The sequence below is a fragment of the Paralichthys olivaceus genome, chromosome 16 (genome assembly GCF_024713975.1).
Source record: "Paralichthys olivaceus isolate ysfri-2021 chromosome 16, ASM2471397v2, whole genome shotgun sequence".
Classification (NCBI taxonomy): Eukaryota; Metazoa; Chordata; class Actinopteri; order Pleuronectiformes; family Paralichthyidae; genus Paralichthys; species Paralichthys olivaceus.
Window position 1 is genome coordinate 4,747,492 of NC_091108.1, and position 23,885 is coordinate 4,771,376.

At 41.9% G+C, this 23,885-nt stretch overlaps 1 protein-coding gene across 3 annotated transcripts in view; it reads right to left on the minus strand.

Moving 5' to 3' along the window:
• The window catches only part of LOC109642004 (receptor-type tyrosine-protein phosphatase mu-like), a 145,595-nt gene that overhangs the window by 94,665 nt on the left and 27,045 nt on the right, over positions 1-23,885 (minus strand). For all 3 annotated transcript variants that reach the window (XM_069510827.1, XM_069510828.1, XM_069510825.1), the window contains exons 5-6: positions 12,521-12,643; positions 1,111-1,385 (exon numbers count right to left, since the gene is read on the minus strand). In XM_069510827.1, coding sequence (XP_069366928.1) covers positions 1,111-1,385; positions 12,521-12,643 — 398 coding nt within the window. The remainder of the gene's footprint in view (positions 1-1,110; positions 1,386-12,520; positions 12,644-23,885) is intronic.

Consider the following 23,885-nt stretch of genomic DNA (forward strand, 5'->3'; position numbering starts at 1 on the left):
CAGTTACAAACAGAGACAGAGTGTCCGCAGGGGTTTGAAAGGCAACAGATGCTGGGAGTTTCCCTGAACACACTGGAAACCATCAGCTACAAAACACAACTCTGGATTTAAAAGTGAAATGCTGCTTTCTATAAGGGTTCAGATTTGTTTGTCATGTTTTGAATTCTCAAAGCAAAGCTGAGCAAATTTGAAGCTTTTTCATTTCAAAAGAGCATATGACAGTCACCACTTAAGTCTTGTGTGTGTCTGCAATTTCGTTTCAGCCACAGACGTCTGTGTGTCGGACGGATCCAGACGTAACAAGCTGTGCCTCCGCTCCAGGCAAAGTCCTTCAAGCTTCAAGTGTCTTCAGGCAAACTGAAAACATTTGACCAGACTCGCTGTTGCATCATTGTGTCAAACCAGGGTCATCACCCTGTCAACAGTGAGCAGTGACTATTACTGGAAGGTGCAGCTCTTCCCTTCCTCCTCAACTGCTGCCCCTCGCTCTCTCTTCTTTCTTTTTTTGTCCACATGTCTCTCATTAAACTTCCAATCTTGCATTCAGGAGCGAGATACTCAGCGGTGTGCCTTGTTAACTAAGTTATCAGGGTGGCTGTGATGAGCAGGCAGGAGGACACCCCTCAGCTCCAGTGCGGACCAGCCCTGCCCGGCCATAATGAAATAATTCACCGAGGGAATGTCTCCCATCGGGAGGTTAAGGGGTTGCTCTGCATCAATTAACATTTGGTGGACTTGTGGAACAGGCCCGGTGAAGACTAATAGCCAGGCAAGTGTGAAATCACCTCGCCCCGGCCAGCAGTCATGTGCATTGGTAAGTGAAAATTAGTTTTCAGAATTGGAAAGAAGAGAAGTGGCTGAAATGGAAGGCAGAGAGAACAGATTACCATGGATACCGAGCTAGCACCAGAAATCAATAATCGTAGGTGTTTTGAAAGGGCTATTGTGCGATTGTTTGGACCCTCTTGAATAATAAATTTGTCTTGCTCCACACAGAGAACAGACTTTAATGACTTTGGCTTAACTATAAAAGCTGCTTACAATGGGTAACCTAGTTTTGTGTAGAGGCATTATGCACCGGAGAGCTGGATTCACATCACATTTCCTCACCTGGTAGAAGTTGGGCCAGTAGGTACTGACGGCCAGCTCCACTTGTGCCCAGGAGCGAGTCGCCGGACCCGACACGTTCCAGACGGGCATCCCCATCGGACTGTTGTTTTCCTTGATGTAGACGTTCAGGTGGCCTGGGTGGCTGTTGTCTCGACCTCCGATGTAGAAGCTGAAAATGACGCAGTGAGTGTCGTTCTCCTTCAGCTGCGGAGTCAGCAGTAAGGCCTTCTGTCCTGCGAAGCGTCCGGAGGTGTTCACCATCACAAAGGCCGAGCCTGAAACATAAACAAGTGAATTAGCACACTCACGATTTTTGGCTAGCTGCAATCTGCGGCACCGTCTTGATTTAATCCAAGCACTGATTCAACCAAAGTAAAAGTCAATATAGTGAAATAGTCAACTATCAAACAATGTCTTGTATACAATCGTAAACCCAGTAGAAAACTACAAAACAGACTTCGAACTGTCATTTAAAAGGAGCTGGAACATTGGTGATGCATGTACCCATGATGCTGTGGCTCCCAGATGTTGTATCCTACTGGGTTTGGTCATTATTTAGCTTCTCATCTTGGACCACCATCGCTTAATGAGAAAAAACCTCTGAAAATAATTCATCTTACATTCCCATCGGCCTTATCTGTTCTTAATGTGAATCAATAACTTGCATATTGATGTGCAAAGACACACCACTGTGCTACTTCTCTAAACGACCTGCACCCATTGGACGGTAGTATACAGTGCTTCAATTTCTATTTTACTCTAAATTGGACAATAATTTACAAATGAACATCACAGTGCTGGAGAGGAAGCACCCTGTGTCTACGTCCATCTTTATATTCATACATATATCTCTTATTTGATAATTTATTTTATTTAATTAATTAATCTACGAAAACTAATATTTCATTAAGACTTTCAAAAGTTGTGTAGTGCATTTGGCAGACTCATGAAGAATAAGCTTATCATTGTATTTGATCTGGTTGGGTTTTAGAGGCAGGTTGTTTTAACACAGCAGAAAGACGACCCAGTGAAGAATTATTATTACCAGCGATCGAGTCCTGAGGTCTCACAGTAACTAAATAAAAGACGGAAATGAAGTATGCGGAAAGCAGGTAAATGACTGTGCTGAGACCTTTCCTATTAGCACTGAGAATTGTAGCATGTGACCCTTAATGAGAAAATCCTCTTATCTTTGGATTGATGGAAACGCTCTAATCATCATCATTAATCAAAACACAAGGAGAAAGACTAATCTGAAAAACTCTGCATGTTTGAGAGGAGTGAGTTTTTTTTTTCCCCGTCTTCTAAATGATAGAGAGGAGAGAAATGATGAGAAATCAATAAGTTAAAATCTATTTGCCAAGCAAGCCCCATTTAGATTTTATAGCTTTGGTTCAATATTAAAGGTTAATCTAATTCTCTCCCCTCTTGCCAATAAAACACAAGTGAGAATTATTATATTGGCAAACTTTCAAGGAGACGCAGAACATATTCTATTTGTCATCATCCTATTTAGCTTGGCTTGCTAATGAGATGGCACAAATTGTAACTGCATTTGAGACATAGCCAAGAGAGACTCCGTTTATGCTGATATATATTGTACACACACATATATATACATGCAAGTGTCGTAATGATCAGGAGGCACATTTCACTTAGAGGTGAGACAAACACCCGGCACGCTAAACGCTCCGCTCCGCTGCAGATCTGAACCGCGGAGGACGTGAATCTCTGTCATTAAATTACAGAGTAAATAACGTCAACTACATGAGCGGGCTTGGTCCCAGAGTTTGTCAGCCAGGCAGCCGCTCGCAAAACCCTATTTGTTCCGTCAATGACTCGAGCTTGCCCACTTGTCTTGTTGTGCTGCACTTGTAACGCTCACCAATTCCATCTGTCTCCAGATTCAGATAACGAGTGGGGGTTCTGTCATGTTTACACAATGAAACGGGAGGAGAGGAAGCAGAGGAGGAGGAGGAGGAGGGATGACATGGAGTCAGCCTCCTCCTCGCTTTGTTTATCAGGTACGTGTAAGTTGTTGTTTTAAAGCATCTTGACATATTTGGTGAACATGTATCACATGCACTGTATGATATATTATAGAAGTGATTTAAACACCTGCATGTAAGAGAAATAAACCAGTTGATGAGTAAACCAGAACGTCACTGAGGTTTTTCAGGGGGTAGAACAATATAAATATAACATATGATAATTATGAAATACAAATCAATAAATAAATAATTGAACATGGAAGTGTATTGTTGAAACTGGAATCAATAGTTGACAAAGATCGAACCCCGATCTTCGGATTGGTTGGTTAGATGCACTTGGGAGTTAAATGAGTGAGCAGCAAATTCAGATTTCTATCATCACTATCATTTTGCACATTTTAATCTGTTACATATACAGCATTGAATTGTGGGAATGAAAGCATTGCATTGCACTTTTTTGTCAATGCACTTACACAGTCAGTGCATGAACGGGCCAAATGTGTGACTCTGCAGTTCCAATGACACAAGAGGATTGTGATAAATACGTTTTTCAGTTTACTGCTCACTACTGACTTACCTGTTGAGTGTCTACGATAGAGGGAGGAGTGAACGAGTGAACAAGGGAACGAGTGAACAAGGAAACGAGGGAGTGATTTCGGACCCACAGTCCTGGTTGTTTGAGGGGTTGTCGGTGGATGGACCTTGCTCAGTCGTCATGGAGATAATCTTAGTTATCGTCACATGGGGAAGTGTGAAAATTCAGAAGACTGGAAGCATCTCCATGACAGCAGGAACCGTTTCAACGTTTGGTCACTATCACGTGATGACAATGGAGATGTCTCCATGACGACTGAGGGCGACATGTAGCATAAAAACAACCATATATATTATTTATTTAATATTTTGATCAATAATAGTTTGTATTATTGTCCATGTTGTATATTACAGAGTGGAAAGTATTCAAATAGTTTGTAAGTCTGTATCTTTTCAATTATGTCTGACACTTGTGTGTCCTTCCAATCACGTTTGTCATTTCACTCTCAATGTTTGCACATTTAAGTTTGAGTGTGTCGTACAAGGCCGTTCATTACATCTCCCTGTGTTTACTGCAATAACAGCAACGCCTTTTCAAGCTGTGAATAACTAATCTATGCTCGTTCCTTTTCTGTCTTATAGATTTTCCTGCACGGCATGATCACTTATAGATCCACAAGGCATTTGTTTATTTTTTTTTTACATTTTATTCTCCCTTCAGTTTGTGTCTGATTCCGGTGGTGGATGAAATTATCCATGAGGCCGTGCAGGAAGCTGTGTCATGCACATGTAGAAGTGCAGGAGATGAGCCGACTTTGTGACACTTGCTTGTTCGACCTCAATCAGGCCAAGGTCTCCCTCCAACATTCAGCATCTGCTCAGGTGCCCGGAGCAGCTTGGTCCCCCCCCCCCCCCCTTGGAAACATCAGCCACCCTTTGGTGTAATGCGAACCAGCACAAACAATCAGTTGATGAATTGTTCGGTTGTAGCTGATGTTACAAAGACTAAGATGCTGCACCGCTGCTTTCCACTATGATTAAAACAGGCTGTTTACTATTCATTTCAAATAGCCACGTTGTGACAGTGGTGCGCGGGAGATTTATGCACAGCTCTGCTCTTTGTTGGTAATTACAGATGAAAAAATCACTTCCCTCAAGCAGCATTTGCACATTTGTTACTAGCACGTTAATGAAATATTAATAAAACAACAGGTGCCTTTGGTGACTAGTCACTTCCTGTTTAATAAAACCGAATGCGGTGGCTGTTCGTGTTTAAGTGCAGCTACTTGATAGAAAAACGTATAAATATTAGAACACTTCCTCCTGGCTGTCAGACAGGCTGCAGCTCCACAGCATTTGTGAAGTTCTTGTCACCAAATTCGAAGCCTACAAATCATCTTGTTTTGGGTCAGTGAACCCAAACACAACAAAAAATAAAATGTCCCCTCATTATTGACCACCATGAAACATAAGACTACAACATTTCAAGTGACAGTGTGCCACCTCATCGTGCTGCTAACAAAAGATGACAGGAGAACAGCGATTGTCATTCACTTCCTATGCTCCCCCAGCCTAATGACCACATACTGTGCAGGACCTGCTGCACCATGACAAACTAATTAGCCAGCGAGACTAAGAGCAAATTATAATGACACTGTGTTAGCGCTGTGCTAATGTGCTAGTGATGCACGAGGGTGTCCTCGCTCTTCCTCTCTCTCTCTCTCTCTCTCCCTCTATCTCTTGTGCCGTAACAATGGTGTGTTCAAGACCAATTAAAAATAGAGAGCTCTCAGCACACTCAAGGCCCGTCTACCGCGACTCCTTAAAGGCCAGGGCTCGGCTATTGTCTGAGGTATTCAGAGGAACAGATTTATTATTATTACGATGTAGGCCGACTTCACCTTAAATTACAATGATGGCTGAACATGGAGAACAGGGAGGCTGGCATGAAAAATGAATCAGTCCTGTTGCAGATGCTATACACATTAAAGTTCATTGCAAACGAAAGGCACCATTTGTAGACGTTATTAACAAGTCATACTGAGTCTGAATTAGAGCTGCTGCTTCACAAATAACATCAACCGTGCACATATCAACAGACTGTTAGTTTGCTGAGGTTTGAAAAAGTGTCAGAAAGAATAAACTGTTTGGTTGTGGTCCCAAATCTCTTATATGGCTACACCCATATAAATATGTTGTTGTTTTAAAATGGTGTTTGCCTCCAGACAATAATAAATTATCTCACACTTGAAAACCATTCTCACATGACTGTTCACGTACACTGGGCGTGTTTGTGCTGGAAGCAGATCATCTCCTCATAATAAAGTTTAATTGTATTGTCAAAACCTTTTAGTAGTTCCAGAAGTGAAAGGTCTGATCAACTGCTTCTAATATTTGTCGACGTGAAGACTACAAGTTTGAAAATTAAAAATATTTCTGTGAGAAGGGAGTTCACCAGACCTCGGTAGCCGACTCTCTTTTCTCCTATGTTAGAGCCACTACGAGCACTTGAACCTCTGACTTAAGTGTCGGCGGTTGAATTGCATTGTGGGTAATGTTAAGGACCTGGTTTTGACGAGGAATGGGTGGAATATGAAAAAAAAACATTCTCTGGTTCTGCTGCATACATTTTCATACTTTAACTCTATAACGAGTCCGACAACTTTACTAATCGGCAGCTTAGAAATCCCTTGTGGTATTTTATCTGAACGTCACAGCAAGATACAGTAAAGAAACTTAAACCAACTTAAGCATCAGTCTAACAAGTGGCTGGACACTGTAGTAGTAAGTATTTCCCCAGCAAGTACAAAACCCCCAAATGTTCAGGTTCAGCTGGACGGTGAGTAATCCAGAAGTACAGCCTCAGTGGTTTAATGGTATTATGAACCATTCTGTCAGAAGCATGGATGAACTCCAGGAGACGGCTTCCATCAGGTTAATCCTCTAACCCGTCAGGTCACTCACACTGGCTGAGCAGTTGGGAATTGGTCGCAGCTTGTGTCCATATGGGACAGAAAGGTTCCGTCAGCTGAGACACAAAGCTGGCGACAAACTGATAATGATGCAAGAAATAAATACTTTAATTTCATGTCTTTTCAGCACGGAATTGTTCAATAAAACTACTTTTTGGTGGTCACGTAATCTTCTGAAGCTGCATATGGTATATTAAAGCCCATTTATCTGAGCATAACTGACATTATCCTGAGGAAACAGGCAAAGGCTAATGACCAACAAATCCTGTTTGGTGGAACAATCAAACTCAATTTAGAGATGACAGCTTTTCAGGATTATAACAATGTGACATGAGCGAATCCCAATTTCATCATTTTGACTCATTTATAGCCCCGTGCCTTCAGAATAGCTCTTTCTAAAACAAGTGCTGCAGAAAGCAGGAGGTTCAGGGTTGGTCGGGAAGTGGACAAGAGGCCAGAGACAAATGTCAGATGAATCCTATTAACCCTTTTCTGTTGAATTAAATTGACTGTGGGAATGAAAATCTCTAAAAGCAGAGATGAGTAAATACTGTTTCCTTGAAGGCCACAGAAATCGGTACGTACGGTATGTAGGAAACGCTTTTACAAAAACAGTGCACGTTATTGTCAATGCTCAGGACAATAACACGAGCTGCTCGAGTTTTATATTTATTTATTTTCCTCTTCTTCCCTTTTCAGTAAAAGGAAGTGAAGTCTCCTTAATGTAAATTCACTTTGATAATTTACTTCACATAAATAGACTACTGTCTGATCCTAAACATCACAGTCTATAGGTTGACGTCGATAGTTATTTAGATTAATTATGAGTTGAGTGATGGTCTGAGCAGAGGATATAATTTGCAATAATGACTAGCACTCATTATTTCTCCTCCATTCTGGTCCTGAACTCTGTGAAAATCATTATGAGCGGGGAAATCAGAAGGAAGGGGCGCTCTTTAAACCCAAACCCTCAAGGTCTCATTTGCTAATAAAATTCACAGAGGTCACCGCCGCAGAAAAGCGCGGCTGCTGCCTTGGAAATGTCAATGAAGACAGGGCTATTCTCTCCGTCTGCCACCAATCAAAAATGCTCTCGCTGTGAGGGTGAGGCTGTTAATGTGAACATCGGTGGCCTCGGCTCAATTTTCCAGAACTTTTGCTGTGTCCTCTGAAACATGAAAGGGGGGCCTGATAGAATAACACTGAATAAGTTGGAGCTCTCCATATGAAGGACCTGGCAGGTTTCTTTGACGGTGTCAAATAGATTCACCTCAAACCATCCATCATGCGCAACATGTCATTTCAGTCAGGTGGAAACGCTGACCCTTATTATGTTCCCCAGCAGCATCCTTTGTTGCCGCGTGTCAATCAACAGCAATTCTTAATGGCTTAATATGTCATTTTAATACGCCGCGCACACTGCTGGCGCTCCGCTGCAATAAATGGGTCATGTAATGGCCTGATACAAACCCATTACACCACAGAGTTTCCACAATAGCCACCTCGCTGCATCATCAGCCTTTATCGTACATAGCATGCACGCTAACGTCAAAATATAGTTTGCAAATATGTCCTCCATCAACAGAACAGATGATCCTCTCTAGAGTAAAAGGTGCAATCCAGTTTGCTCACAAGTTCAAACATGCTGAAATGAAATTCATCCCCAGGAATTTATTCAGGGATTGATCAGACATTGTAATTTGTTGTTCTGTTTTGTCCCCTGATCGTATTAACAGGGTTTCTCCTTTACCACATAACCTTCACCGAGCACGCTTTGATTTTCATACAAAATTACGAATGGCTCAAAAGCAATTAGCTTATTTTTACAACACAGTGCCCCCCCCCCCTCCTCAACCGCAAATCCTATCTTTTGCTGATGTGATTTAAATTCTGATTTAATTTCTCACGTCCTTCAGTTGGTGGGTGTTCTCTCCTTCGCGTATTTTAAGTGGCTGTGGCCGTCGCCTCTTTCATTCGCACGGCGCCGTAAACAGCGCTGGTCGTCCAGGTAATGCAAAGGTGAACAGTTTGCCTTTTAGAATGATCCGTCTTATCCATATGCAGCAGCCACGCTCTGAGCGAGGCCCCCGCCTGGGTTCAGGAGTGAGCCGCATTTGCATGAACGTATTATGAACCTGACAAGAAAGAACCAGGAGGGAGAAGATCACCGGCGCACTGTGAAGAACCGTATTCTGCCAATCCTTCACCATTGTCTCAGTGTCATTATCGACCAAGGGCACGCCATCAAAACAAAGACCCCGAGCTACAGTGAGACAAAAACATTCAATTTCTCCACCGCAACATATTTAGAGCAGACATTAAGAATAAAACAATAAGTCATTTAGCCTGAGCTGCGTTTGCTATTGTTCCTTGCATAATACAAAAACCCTAATTAATCTCAGTTAGAGGACCTCCTCCTCTCCTCCTCCTCCTCTTGCTATTATTCCCCGGAACGAGTCTCAGGGGACAGAGCATGGGAGCAGCAGCCGACGGCTGGCAACATCCATGACACCATCAGAGAGGAGGCAGCCTCTGCACCAGCTGGGGCTCACTAAAAACAGCCCTCTTCTTAATGGCATCTGGACACCACACTGCAAACTTCCCCACCCAGTCAGCTTCATCCATTCCTCTCCGAGACCAATGCACCAACTTAATAACAAATAACAACAGAGGGGGGAAACTAGAGGAATCACTGTTTTAGGACCAAAATTAGATTTGGGTGCTTTTATCTCTCATGGTATCACAAGCGTCATCTGAGTCTGACAGAACCGCGTCCAGCTCCCTCGAGTGTCGTCCTGGCTCAGACGCTTTTATTATCACGGTCCAGGGCAGAGGAGGCTTGTTGGTCAGAACGCGACTGATGGTGACAGTCCTGCCAGGGGTTTCTCCAGTTGGCTTTGGAGCAGGAACACGCTGGGAAGTGTCCAAGCCGACGTGCGGAGCCTCAGAACTGGGTTGAGCCACCCTCAAGGAGCCAAAGCATGCAATCAGAGCCGCGCAGAGGCATAAACAAGGCTACTCGCCGTCCAGACGTAGCAATTAGGTAGGGAGCGGATCATCGTAAACAACCCAGGGTTTCAGGCCCTCGCCTCTCTTCTGCGTGTGATCAGAGGGCTTGTTTGGTCGCGTTTCATTTCATTTTTTCCGTTTTCCATTAAACTCTGCTCGGGGCCTCTCATGAATGCATTCTCTACACTTACCACACTGATCCAGCATGTTAATTAAGGATGTCGCCCACTGATTCCAGGAGGTTTTTGCAGGCAGTCAACAGAGAGCGTGGATTTCAGGTCCAAATTATTATTTTTTTTACTTCTAATGAAAAGAGGAATACTAGAGCTGGTCAATAAAACAATATTAATATTAATAATAAAACATATATTTGATCTACCAAAGATGTGTAAATAGTTTTCTCTGCTCATAAAGAAGAGTTAACACCACAGTCAGTCTAAAGACATTGACAGGATTTTTGACCACCAGCTGTGACAGCTGTTACCATACGGTTATGGACGGGCATGATTGCTGCTGTGGCAGTAAATCAAGGGCAAAGTATAATGTCAGGGTACGACTAGAACAGTTTGAGGTTATTGTTAAAAAAGCAGACAAACATTAATTGTAGGCTTTGTTACATTTACATGAATTCAAACTCATTTTCTCCTGCATCAGTAACTTCAACAGAATTAACCGAGTTGGGAATACAGTCATTACAAGAATCAAGTCGGAATTTAGAAGATACTTTATGAGAATTAAGTCGTAATTTTACAAGTTTCTTGCAAGTCTGTGTGTTTCTTTCTTCAGAATAGACAAAGTTTCTCACACAAACTATTCAAAGTCCTGATACTTTTGATAATATGATGCAGATGAGCAAAAATGTTGAATATTATATCATTTGTGAGACCTATATGAAAGTATAACTTAACAAGTTTCCTAAAATAATGACTTTATTCTTATAATATATTGAGACTTTAATCTAGAAATCTCCCACTTGTTTTGGCTCAACTGTATAAAACCCCATCATAAAGTGCTTGAAATATCAAATTCATTTACTTGTTTAAAGCACCTTTGACAGTGATTATAACCTCGAGTCTTCTTGGGTTTGACCCGACAAGCTTTGCACTCATGAATAACTGGATCCATTGTGACGAAAGTGAAACGGTCCAAACGCTTCCTGAATGCAGATGTAGCTCTTATAGGGACAGAGGCTCGGAGTTTACAGTTCTACTAATAAAAATGCAGCTGGGTTTAATCGATCGTTTAACATGAAGGACCCTCGTACCCTATGTGGACAGATACAATCTACAAGCCATTTTAAAAGATGTTTGAGGTAGTAACGCCGTCTGTTTGGAGCCTACTTACATTTCATTTCCATCCCAGAACACCGGGTAGGATAACAATCTGCTCGGCGAGCATGATAAGGTCGTTCTGTGGAGATTTGTAAGTACAGGTTGAGAGTGGAACGGCTATCAAAGGTGAGATAGCTTCTTCACCATTGTGGCTTTCACCTAAATGCATTTCTACCCATCAACCCTCGCTCTAGTAGCCCTAAAACAATTTCAGCCGTCAAGCACTCTACATTTCACATCCCTCTTCAATGCGGTCAAAGAGGAGAGATTACAGATTCGTGTGGCAGGTTGAGTGCTCGCGTTGAGAAATGGAGAAAGAGCTGCAACCTGTTAATTACGCCCAATTCAAGACACAAAGGTAGAAAACAGGCCCACGTGAAGTGCACTCAGACCGGGAAGCACAATCAGGGACGCCTCTTAACGAGACATGGGATTTTAATCAGATATGTTAAATTTATACCGTGTGTTAATTTGTAGGTCAAGGCTTTCCCAGATTTCACTGTGACCTTTGCCTGGCCTCCATGTGTCTCCACATTAATCAATTGCGATGGGAAAAAAAAAAGTGGAAAGCAATTTCTCCGGAGCGGCTCAACACACATCATGCTGATGTACACACAAACAGGTCTGGGCACTGGCTGCTTAAAATTAGTGAGGGCCTGCTAATTAATTCCCCCTCTGTCACTGGGGGTGCCCAGTGCAATCTATCTGTGAGGCAGCCTTTGTGAGATTAGGCGTCAGATAGGAGAGGAAAACAATATCCATTAGTTTGCGACGCTACCTTTGTTATAAAGTGAAACAAAAAAGAAAAGCGTAATTCCATTAGTCTAATTCCTTAGGTGCCGTGTGCTCAGCGGCGGTGGCGGTGATATCTCTGCATTTCAAATCAAACGAAAAGCGATCAATGGAACATTAAAGAGACAAACTGTGTGCAGGGAAAGCATTTTAATGAATTTCAATACGGGGCTGATGGGAAGACTCCTTTAATTAAAATGGAGCATTTTGGTATCAAATGTCGCTTTTGTCTCGTGTCCGTCCCCATTCAGATATTGACGTTCAGAGAAGTTGTATCAACATCCCACAAGAGAACAGCGTTAGCCAGGGACACATGTCTGGGAATTACTTTTTGATTTGCTGTGAAAACTAAAGATTTAAATCATCATTTATTATTCATTTATATTGACATTAACTCGTATATGGACAGATACGTCTTCTTTAACAAAACTAAATTAATAAATACTAGTACATGAATAAATGTACTGTAATCAACATTTATTATTATCCAAACACTTCAGACTGTTTATTAATTTTAAATTATATATTGTGACTTATCTTCATTTTGTCAATCACGCTGACACAGCCCATTTGAAAGGTTATATATATACAAACATGTCCTTCCCATTTTGGAAATAAAACAAATTTATGTTAAACTAATTTTTGTTCGGGGCAGAATTTTGCCCCTTTGATAAAACAGACCACTTCAAATATCCAGACCGGTGCACTGATGAATTCTCTGTGTGGTTTCACAATCATCATTCTCCTCTTCACTGAGCCGTGCGAGTGTCACCATCCTCACCTGAGGGCAGCCATGGATCTGATGAAGGTTTCTCTCTGGTGTTGCTCTGCTCCCAGTCAAGGTCATCGTCTCTGCCTTGGCTGTACCCGCACGCTGCCAGCGGATTCTCAAAGTTACAATCGCCTGTGACAAAAAGGAAGAAATTTATATGGTTATACAGTTTTTCCATTAACTTGATGCTCAAATGAATGAATAAATTAAACTCCCCATTTTTTTTTTGCCCCAGTGGTATTCATAATGCAATATGCCAGACAATGAGATGCATTTAAGTGAGACAGAGTGAAGGATTACTGTAGTAGGCGAGGCACAACATACATTACCATCATTAGCAACACGGCAGTCCAATTTCACAATGACAAGTATGAAGTGTCCAAACTCCATCATCGTTAGGCATTATGTTCCCAAACTGCACCACCATCAGAGATAAATTGATTTATTTTCCTCGGCGGCCACAGAACTTTGCCGTTCATGCGCCTTTACTCCGCAGAGCAACTCTAATCCTTTCTACAAGCTGCTTGCAAAATGACAGCAAGCAACCATTAAGGCCAGCCTTCAACAAGGCCTGGCGTGTGATCGATTAATACAAATACCCCTTTATTCCTCGCACCTTAAAGGCCACACCGAGAATATGAGAGTTGAGCTGGGGTTTTTTTTTTTCCCCCCCAAACCAAAAGTGCTTTTCACTCCACTCATAAATCTACAAATAAGGCATGTCAGAACAGTATGTGGCTGCAAAAGAGTTCATGCAGAGTGAAAAAAATGCAAAAGGTGGCTTGAACACGATGGGAGGTCATTTTCAGAGGAGGCAGACCACTTAGAGAAGCAATGTTCAAAGTGATGAAGCGTCAAATACGCCATTACACTGATTTTATGTTAATAACAGATGTGCGGCATCCAAACAGTAAATCTGAAAATGTTTGCTTGCACATTTCTAATAAATGTCTAAACACAGATGACACAGTTTACATATTTTATTGCCTCTGGGAATGTCCTTTGAGCCAGAATCTATGCCAGGCCAACACCAATATCTCATCTCTTACAAACTCCCTCTGACATTCTGCTGCATAAAGGCTACGAGCTGGGGTTTTTGTTTTCCCATTTATCTCTCTGGTGACATTTACTGTACAAGTGCAAATGAGTGGCCAAACGGGAAGAACACAGGATAATTAATACCCAGCTCCATAGGGCAGCTGCTAATGATATATTTGCTGCTTTTTCCCTGGTTTTGAGGGGTAAGAACAGGGAGTGACTGTCAAAGTATCACAGGTGGAGGGGTTGTCCAGATATTCATTGCATCATCAAAGCAAATTGTTAGCAGTTTCCTGTACAGACCAATTTCCCATGTGGACTAATGTTAAAAGCCTTTTTCACATCAACAGCGAGGTGAATGACACAAAATACCAAATAATTCAGACGCACCTGGTTGTTCAGATTAAATGCAACATGATGAAAACAATTTAACCGTAACAACGCCGCTCAGGACATATTTCCATCTGATAGATTAAGGAACGGCTGCATCAGCAGTCCCCAAGTTTGAAGAAGCTGAAGAATGTCCAATGTCCAACACCAGACTCGCGAAGAATGGGTCTGTGAGCACCAGATCTGGACCATGGGCCAATGGAAGAAGGGCAGAGTGGAGGCGAGTAGAGGCTGACAGGTGTATATTTACCTCCAGAAGCAATTTTTTCTTTTCAAGCTATGATGCTAAGCTCATTAGCATTCTTAACAGCTGTTAACTGCCATTGTATAACTGGGTGCAAGTTCATCATTCAGTGGAAGAAGCTGAACAATGGATACGCCCACTGCACAGCAGCTCAACACACAGCCTGTTAAGTGTCGCTTAAAAGTGAAGCAGCAGCAACAGGTGGATAAAAACATGTTCCCACGACAAGCTGAGAATCTAGGTAAGGAGACGAGAAATCGTCTTTAATTACCACCAACATGCTCTTAGGCAAAGCTCTTAACCCTGTTCACCAGTAGGAAGCCTTGGTTCTCCTCCACATCCCTGCAGGGACTCGTGTGAAACTCGAAGCATAGGAGGGCCACGCTGAAACAGAGCTTGTACTTCATGCTCAGTCACCTTCCCCCTCTCAATAAATAAAAATGTCTGCGTTTCCCCGAGATGTAAGTCAGGGAACATTAACACAAGTCTAAGGCTGTAGCATTGCAGGGACTGGCTGCGCTCCATCAATATTTTGACTCAATAGTTCCAAGATCCCCGCGCCGCCCACCTCCCTCTCACAGCATGGCGGAGCTCAAACAGACCTAAAGAGGTGGCTTTTATTGGTGTTTGATATTGAAATCGATGTAGGAGCAGAATAGATTCTGAATCAGTGGGAGAGAATTTCCAGTGCTGAGGAGGAAAATAACAGCCATGAAAAAGAATATGCATAAAGCAGAGCCTATTCCTCTATTTTTTCTTTTAAATGCCAACTCTGTGTTTAATAATGAATCAGGGGAATGAGGGGGGTGAGGTCTCCATTTGAATCTTCATCCCCTTCAAATACATCATTAACTGATCTGTTCCATTAATGATTCTCTTGTTTCAGAGGTAATTTGAATACAAAAGAAATTAAGCAAAAAACATTTCAGTTCCAGTTGCATACGGAGGCAGAAGAAAAAGCAAAAAACACAAAACATATGTAACAAACACGTTGTTTCTCTACAGCTCAGTTTCCTTCCTGCCGTCTGACCTTGTGAGTCCACACAGAGACGGCTAAAAGACTTAAGTCAAGGTCCTTATTTTTCATCTGAACTTATCGCACGTCTAAAAATAAATACAATTTCACATTGTGTCAATCACCTTTACGTACTGACTTTTGGTCCAATGTTAGAGTTTTCAATCTTGGGTCCATTTGCTGTGTTTTACGTCTCGTCTCACAGAACAATGCTCTTTAATGTGCAGTCCAAGTGTTGCCTTACCACTGACATCCTGTGATCAGGATAATATCGCAGCTCCTCGATAAGAATATGAAATTCTCCTTGTTCTTGATGGCTTCTCTGGATTGGATGGACCCAATGTTGTCTTATGTTATGCTTCTTTAAGAATTGAAAGGAGCACAAGATCATCCAAATATTTTTGAATTTTCAGAACTAAAAGAATAATGAAATGCATCAGAGTCAGTGTGCGAGGTTTCTATACATAACGATTGGATAATTGGTACAGAGTATGTGCACAGACTGTATCCATCAATTCTAAATAAGAATGTATAAAGATACTAAACCAAGTCAAATCATGTCTCGGAAAATAATATTCTCAGGATCTGATATCAGAGGTAGAAGGGACAAAGACGAACTGACTTTTCATCAACATCAGTCGAGTTCATCAACATTCGATGCTGTGGCTGAACCATTTTGATCATTAAGGCCGAATAACAGGCTGTGAACAAGCAATAAATCAATCTGCATCGCTTTGATTTCCACACCAGGCCCTCGGTATCAGACTTCAGTATTGGGAACTTCTCCAATAACGCCTGTGACTTGTTACTGATCTGCTCTCTCTGCACTGAGGTAAAGATTCAAGCAGCTCGTTGTAGAGGAATTACACGGCATCACAAGCTCCTTTTAAATGTGACTTCACGGTCGTGAGTGCCCCAAGCCATCACCAATCACATGTTGCATGCCATCAATGAAAATGACTTCTTCAGAGTCAGGAGCCTGTGCACATGCATGCAGATGAACGCATCAATCAATAGCATCATAACGGTCCCTCTCTCTGCAGGAGGTTTATATCGCTGCCAGTGTGTGGCACAACCTCCATATAATCAACCCCGACAGCTGCTGAAATAGATATCCCAACAAGAGGCTGCCAACTCTCTGAAGGAGATTTAACTTTCAATAAAAGCTTATATGAGGTGTGGGTAGACTGGGAGTACGGATGAATGTGCTCCACCCTGTCAACTTCCCCCTTTCAAGAGAAGCAGGCAGCTTGAAGCTAAAAAAGGTGGGCCCAGATATGTCATGAAACAATTTATTCCTGAGTGAGAACACACAATAGTCTTTATATTCTCACGCAGAGTGCATTTCAAAGAAATCTATCCATCTTTTCCTGGACTGAGCCAGAGGCCAGAATCAATACCTCAACCCCTCAATGCTGGAGCCAATTTCTCCTAAAGATTTTCAAGTCAGACTTAAAAGGCCTTTTGTTATTGCACCTGTAACAAAAGTAAACTTTCAGCGTTAAAAGCAGTGAGTGAGTGAGAGTGTATGTGTGTGTGTTTGTGTGGAAGTTGGGTAATGTAGTGAAGAGCTGTGCACGGTGTTCTGACTGAATGGCAGTGAATGTGTGTGGGTGGGATTGTGAGGCTGTGAATATTGTAAATGAAGACTGGTGGGGTTGTAATTGACTACACTTTCTCTTGTTTTGCAAAATTTTGGCTTGTTTGCAAGATCACAGTTGAAGCTTTTTTTTTACTCCAGTAGATTGATTTCCTTATTTTTTGGTCTTTAACACATTCAAGAAAACACGGTTATTCAACATCAAATTCAGAGATTCTGATCTGATTCCAGCAGCTGTTTCAGGTCCTTGACTTTCAGCTACTTGACAGATAATTCTTTAGGAAATGTAATTGTTTTCTTGCAGAGAATGAGACAAGAGAGACTTTTCTCATTTGTCTGTTCAACAGAGCCCGACCAATAGACTGTTTTAAAGCTGATGCAGATACATTACTTATGACAAAGAAGTTTTCTTTTAGTTTAACCATAAACTTTATTATGAATAAAACCACAAATACAACCAAATATATATAAACTTGAATTCAGATTTTTTGTTAGATCTAAAATCTGAAATCCGGTTAGATTAATTTAGCTTGGATAATTTTAGCCTGACTAATACTCAGGGATAAGATACATGTATAGAAACCACCTATCAGCACCTTAACCTTATATCTTTGTCTCTCCAGACAAATGCTGAAATATTCCTTTTAGATGTTTTGCGAGTGTTTATCATGACAAAATGGAAAAACTTTCTCTGGCCGAACAGAATGTGAACTGACAATTAGCTGCTACACAATTATTGGTCATTTTCTACCCAGTAATTGTGAGCGGTATATCTGCTGTGTTACAAAGTAAGCAGATGAGCAACAGTATCATTAGTGTGGTGTGTATGGTCCCTTCTATGGCATGAGATAGAATATCCTCCCAGGGAGAAAACCCGAGACCTTTTCCAGCATCATCACCGCTGCCTCAGTCCCAGTGGCAGATATGAGTGCTGCAAGACCTCCTTAGCCCTTCTGCCAATTCTGCAATTACCAGCCTTCCAACCTGTTCTGTCTGGCTAGGAAATCGCAGGTCTGCTCTTCGCCCCAATCAGCCTCCATGTCTGCACTTGTTTTAACAAACATCTTGTCTGCCGGCAACCCCGCAGACTGAAACCACAGGGCAATCTTGGGTAATTTAAAACCAATGTCGACTATCTCCCTCCACCACGGCCAGTTTAGAGCTTCAGAATCCTGCAGCTAAGCCCCTTAGGGACTGATAGGCCTTTTCACTCTGGCCCTATTTCACTTATCTATTGGCAGCTCCTGCCAAGTCCTATCTCTGTACTGAATTGCATGTGAATATATACGATCTGTTTGGGGACTTTGAACTGTGGGAAGGGATTTAGACAATCAATCTCAATATCATTATCAATCACGTCTTGCTGTTCGCCACATTGATTCGAGACGAAATAAAGAAGTTGGAGTGGAGATTTCCACTGATAATCTGCCTGGCGGAGCCGCAGACTTGTCAGCAATGTTTTGCAAAACAAAACCGACAAACCGCATCGAGGGTAACGGAACAAAATCAGGGCAAAAACAAGAACATTTTTAAGATGTGGAACGTGCCTGATGAATATTTTGTTTTTAAAACACTGTGCACAAATTGATTATTTAAAAACACCCTTGGGCGCCATGTTTTGCTCAGAAGCACCTTATTACAAAAACCTTTTTCTCCTTTCTAGGGCATTTCTTTCCCTTGTCAGCCAAATATCAACTTGACGAATGTGCTTTACATCCGGAGTACAACATAGTTCCTGATCAAACCCACCCTTGTGCACGGTTAGATGTACATTGAAGATGACAGGCAGCCTTCTCCTTGGATATGCAAAATTTTGACAGATGATTTTCAAGCTCCGCACACCAGCACCGGCTCGAACATTCTCTTCCACGGTGTCTGTCAAGAACTTCCAGTGAATGACTTCAAATCCATCTCCATTCTGCAAAACCTGCCAGGCACCAATTAAGATGAATGTGGAATCTAAGACATGGAAGATCCTCACTGTCATTTTACTCTAAGTGATAAAAATGAAGGTCCTGCAGGCAGAGAGGCATCCTGCGGTGATAACGCCAAATATTATGTGCAATTCTCTCTTAGTGGAGGTCAGTTTTGGATTTCAGCTTTTACAGTGAGGTTAGGGTCAAACCACAGAGTTCAAAAGCGTATTTACAGTGAAAAACAAGCCTGCTCGCAAATGTCGTAGATCAGATTCGATCTCTGTAGACGAAGTAAATGCACCTGCGTTGCTCTGCGCTCGTTTTTCAGAGCTGTGGATTTTTAGGCGCATCCTGACTCCGACTTGACAGCAACAAGCCTGGTTAACAATGGCTTTTCCCCCCATTGTTCCCATCCTCATTCTTGTCTCTATCCACGGAGGAAGCTACCGTCTGTCTCTCAGTGTCTTTGCCCTCCAGAGAGAGAAAGAGATAATAAGGCTGTTCCTATTAGTGACTGTTGATACACTGAACAGAGCAAAACAGGCTTGTTTGGTTTCCCATTTTTTTCCTGTGTTCAACATGCCCCCTGAAATGATACGGTGACTGAGCACGAAAGGCGCTCCATTAAAATCCCTGTTTATTTGTGGCACAAGTTAAAACTGCGGCAAAGAGAAGATGCATTTTGATCAGTGGGGTGAAGAAAAGCTCTGAGACTTGTCAAATATCCTAAATGGAAAAAAAACAGAAATATCCCGCTGTGTCTGAAGGCTCTGCTACTGCTGATGCATGTCCCATGCTGCGGAGTTAACGCGTGAAGATGGTTTAAATTGGAATTAACCCTTGGTATTGATTCACAACATGGTTTTAGCTCAATACTGCAGCGCTGGAAATTAAAACTTCCTGCAGCTTGGTTTAACATTTGATCCAGGTGCGATGGGCCACTGGCCCGAGCTTCGATCAATGAAAGACAGTAGGCGAGAGGAGAGAACTCCCCTGTTTGCGGCTGGAAAATAGATCTCACCTGGATGGGAAGCCCTCTAGAAGAGAAGAAGGTAAAAGAAGGCAGCTTGTGCTAAAATCCCCCCTCAGCTCACTCCAATAGAAAACAACCTCCCTATTCCACAGCGAATGACCCTTCAGACTGAACCCCTTCAATCCTCTCAAAATCTGCTAAGTCAACAAACCTTTGAATTCGCCCGAGGAGTATAACAAAACAGGGATGAAATGCTAATGTCAGAATCAGCACCCCGCCACCTCACCCCCTCTTGTTCTCTCCGAGTTTCCCAGAGTCTAATTTGTCAAACATGCAAGTAACAATGCCAGAAATTAGCCCAAAGGGAGATTTCCTCCAGAGGAGAGAATGATTATGTTTGATCAGAGAATAAACAAGAACATTAACATGCTTTGTTGGTTTTCCAGAACTGGAACAAATGCTTGTTTTTATGTGCGGAGGAGGGAATAATTCAAGGTTGAATGTCAAAGAATTAGGAAATTGCTAAAGCTAATTAGAAAATGTAGAAGAATAGAAGAAAGGTTGAATCAATCCCTCTTGAGGAGGAGAGGAAATCTAGGGCACGAGGCAGAGCTCGCATGTACGTTGACGCAGAATTATCGACTTGATGAAATATCTTCGCTTTGCTTTTGTGTCATGACACATTGTCAATCACATATGCAACGTACACGTCTAATCCCTCGCTGCACACACCGCCGCGTGAAGCTAGGCGAGTCTGACCGGCAGCACACGGAGCGCAGGTGGAGGGTGGATCTGAGGCCAGGTGACGGGTTACCGTGTGGATCTGAGCGCTGTGTTGACAGGTGTGGCTGAGGAGATTTCAATCCCAGCGGGAGCTTTTTCAAAGTGCCGTCTTAGGGTCTTCACCTGCACACTTCAAACACATTCAGACCCTTTGTTTCTCTGCTGAAGCCTCATAAATCAGCTACCTGAGAGAAAAACCCTGTGGCCTGGCTAAATCCTCCAGGGTCAGGGGGGCCAGTGTGAGGCCCACTTTCAAATTTACTGCGGGTGCTCGTGTTGTGCCTGGCAACAGACTTGTCAGCCTCACTTCCTGCGGTCATGAATACAGATAATTCAATGCAACAGAATTTATAGGTTTGTCTCCTATATAAAGCAGCTAACTATATAATTCACATGGTTTTATCACAGTAGCCTGAAATGTGCAACTGAAATTCCTTTTGGTCAGAAGGGTGCCCATGATGTAACAGCTGACTGGGAGTCAACCCAACGTCTATATTTAGGGATGCAGGGATTCAGAGATATGATCTTTAGTGTTATATTAGCTTTATGTTATTGGAAAGTTCTGCAAAGTCAAAAAAGCATCATCAGTAGCCCGACAGGAGGTAAAACCAAGCCTTTTTAGACAGTGACTGAAAAGAGGAGCTGCAGCAATGGACAGTGTGAGGAAATGATGTGTTATCTAAATATCTTAGCCGGAAACATTTGGAGACCTTTTATATACAACACACTAACTCTGTCTGAAACGTTAAATAATTATTTCTAATTGATGGATCCATCCATTGATTGATTATTTCATCAGAATATTGTTATATTCTGCTGAGAAGTACTACGAATGTAATATTGTACGTTGCTGAAACAGGTATTAAATTGCATTATATGTGGTATTAAAATGATTTTATGAATTTAACACAGTGTGAAGCCCTGATCACTGACATTAAATAATAATTACACTCCTCACAATAGCTCTAAAGAAGAAAACATCAAATGGCTTAAATCAGACCCATGAAAGAAAATATCTGTTCTGTGTGAGTCGCTGCAGCTAACCCAATTTAATATGATCATATGCACGTGCAGGTCGTCTCCATGCAGTCAGTGACAGACTCCTGTGAGACAAATGAGAATTTTCAGCTGATTCGTTATCAATTCAGACAGTAAAGTGGCATGAATAAGTGAAGGAAACAAAGGAATTCCCAGAGTCTCATTAATATTATTAATTTTTAAATCCAATTATTGTATGACGGCTCATGACCTATTTTCTGATTTAAGTGTCCTATCAAAACCTAACACATCACACAGTGGAGAGGAACCTTTAAGGTTGTAGATGGTTCGTCAGCTCCTGCAGGATTCTCCTCTGGGAGATTGTTGGGTTCCCAGTCTCGGCCGCCTCCTCGGCCGCAGGAGAATATTACGATCCTGCTGTACAGTAACATCCAGGTGAGTTATCACAGGTATTAGCGCAGAGCACACAAACTTCTGAGGCATAGCACCTCTCTGCTCTGTCGTTACACTGCAAGTTTTTTCATTAGCAGTTTGACAAACGTCCGTATAAAGTCACAGAGCAAGCACTTTCTATTTAGACTGGAGGATGACCGGTGTGAACAAAAGTCAGGCCAGTGAATAGTGACTGTGCAGATGGAACCAAAAATAATCAAATGGGATCAGTGCAGTAATAAAGAACCTGTGTGCAGTGACTAATGCGAATAGAAAATATAAATAAATGGCACCGATTTCTTTGGCTGATTCTTGACCAGGACATTCATGACCTTGCTGGTTAGGTTTCCTAGACAACTACTAATGTTTTGGTTATTCAAGCCAAGTCAAGACAAAATGTTCCAGTTTGTACATAAGTTTGATTCAAATATGACATTATTTTATTTGTAATGTTGCATTTATAACTGTATAATGATAATGTGAACAATGACACATGACAACAAACACTAACGTTAAAGTAAGTCGAATAAATAACGCAGATTTTTTTTTAATCACGCTCAATGTAGCCTATAGTTTCCTGGAAAATTTGTAAAAATGTTAAAAACACAATCATCTGCCCCTTGGTCCCGATCCGCACCGAGATTTAACGGGTTCCTTCTTGACCCACGTCCCGTCCTTCCACCAAGTTTCTGTGAATTTATTTTTGTGTAATCCTGCAGACAGACAAACCTTCCACTCAAAGACACTGACATTCATAATCAACTTAGAACACAGGAATAAACCTGCACTCCCTTTAAAAGGTCAAACATACAAGCAACAATACATCTGTAAATATGTGCCTGAACAACCATGTCAATCAGTAGCCAAAAGAGGGAACATTAAAAAGGTCATTCAGGCTGATTCACTCCAGGAATTTGTGACTCAAAAGGCAGGTACATAGTGAGCTTTCATTTTAAAGTGTCAAGTGTATATGAAAGGGTGACGTCTTGAGTACTGTAATTACAAGAACTGCCTCCCTCCAAGACCTCATAGTGACCCGTAGAAACCCTGAGCAGGCCAGCCTTAAAGGATGGAGACGTCTGAAAGGGATGTGCACTTTCCCTCAAATAGTCCAGTGACGTGCATTCAAATGTTAATTCACTGCACAACTTAAAAAACAAACAGCTAAAGCGTAAAACTCTGAAAAGCAACCGTCCAGCAACAAAAAGGCTTAAGAAGAGATGTAAGGCTACTGCAGTTTGAGCGAAGAGTCGTTTATCTAAAGCTTCCACAGATCAGCAGAAAAAGTACTTTAAACAAGTCGGTAAGTGATAAAGTCAGTATCTGCTCTGTAAGTCTAAGTCAATAGGCATATTTCTATGACATTTGCATTTGCTCAGTTTAATGTGGCAGACTTAACAGAGTCAATGCCACGAGCGCACCTGGCTCTGTGAATAAATACACGGCGGGACTCCGTATCCATAATTGCATAGGGCTGCATATGATGCATATAGGTGAGCTGAAGTGGATTTAAAAAGCGGCACAATTAAAGATGTGTTTGTCATTTCATATTGTCTCAGCTTGAAATGCCATTCCTGTAAATGAGTGAATAAAAAACAGTCAGTGGATTTCTCAGTAAAGTGAAATATATAAGAATACAGCGATACGACTCGGCATCGGCTAGCGTGGCTCTCTATGTACAAATTCAATACAAAGTATATTAGCGTTGATAAAAACTGCAGTTTTATTTTTCGAAAATATCACTTTTTCTTTGCTGCTCCAAAACAGCAGTTGCGCTGTACTACCACTGGCAATTACTGTGTTTACAGAAGAAGTGATTCAAAGAAGGGTAGTGTTAGCCAGAGCGAGCTATAAGGTTAGCAATTTAGTAATATTACACTGTGTACTATATCCAAGACCTCAATGATAAGGGGTGTTGGGGAGATGTCAGTACTCGTATCGGCCAATATTCAAAGTCCAAAATGAAGTCTGAACATCTCAACTA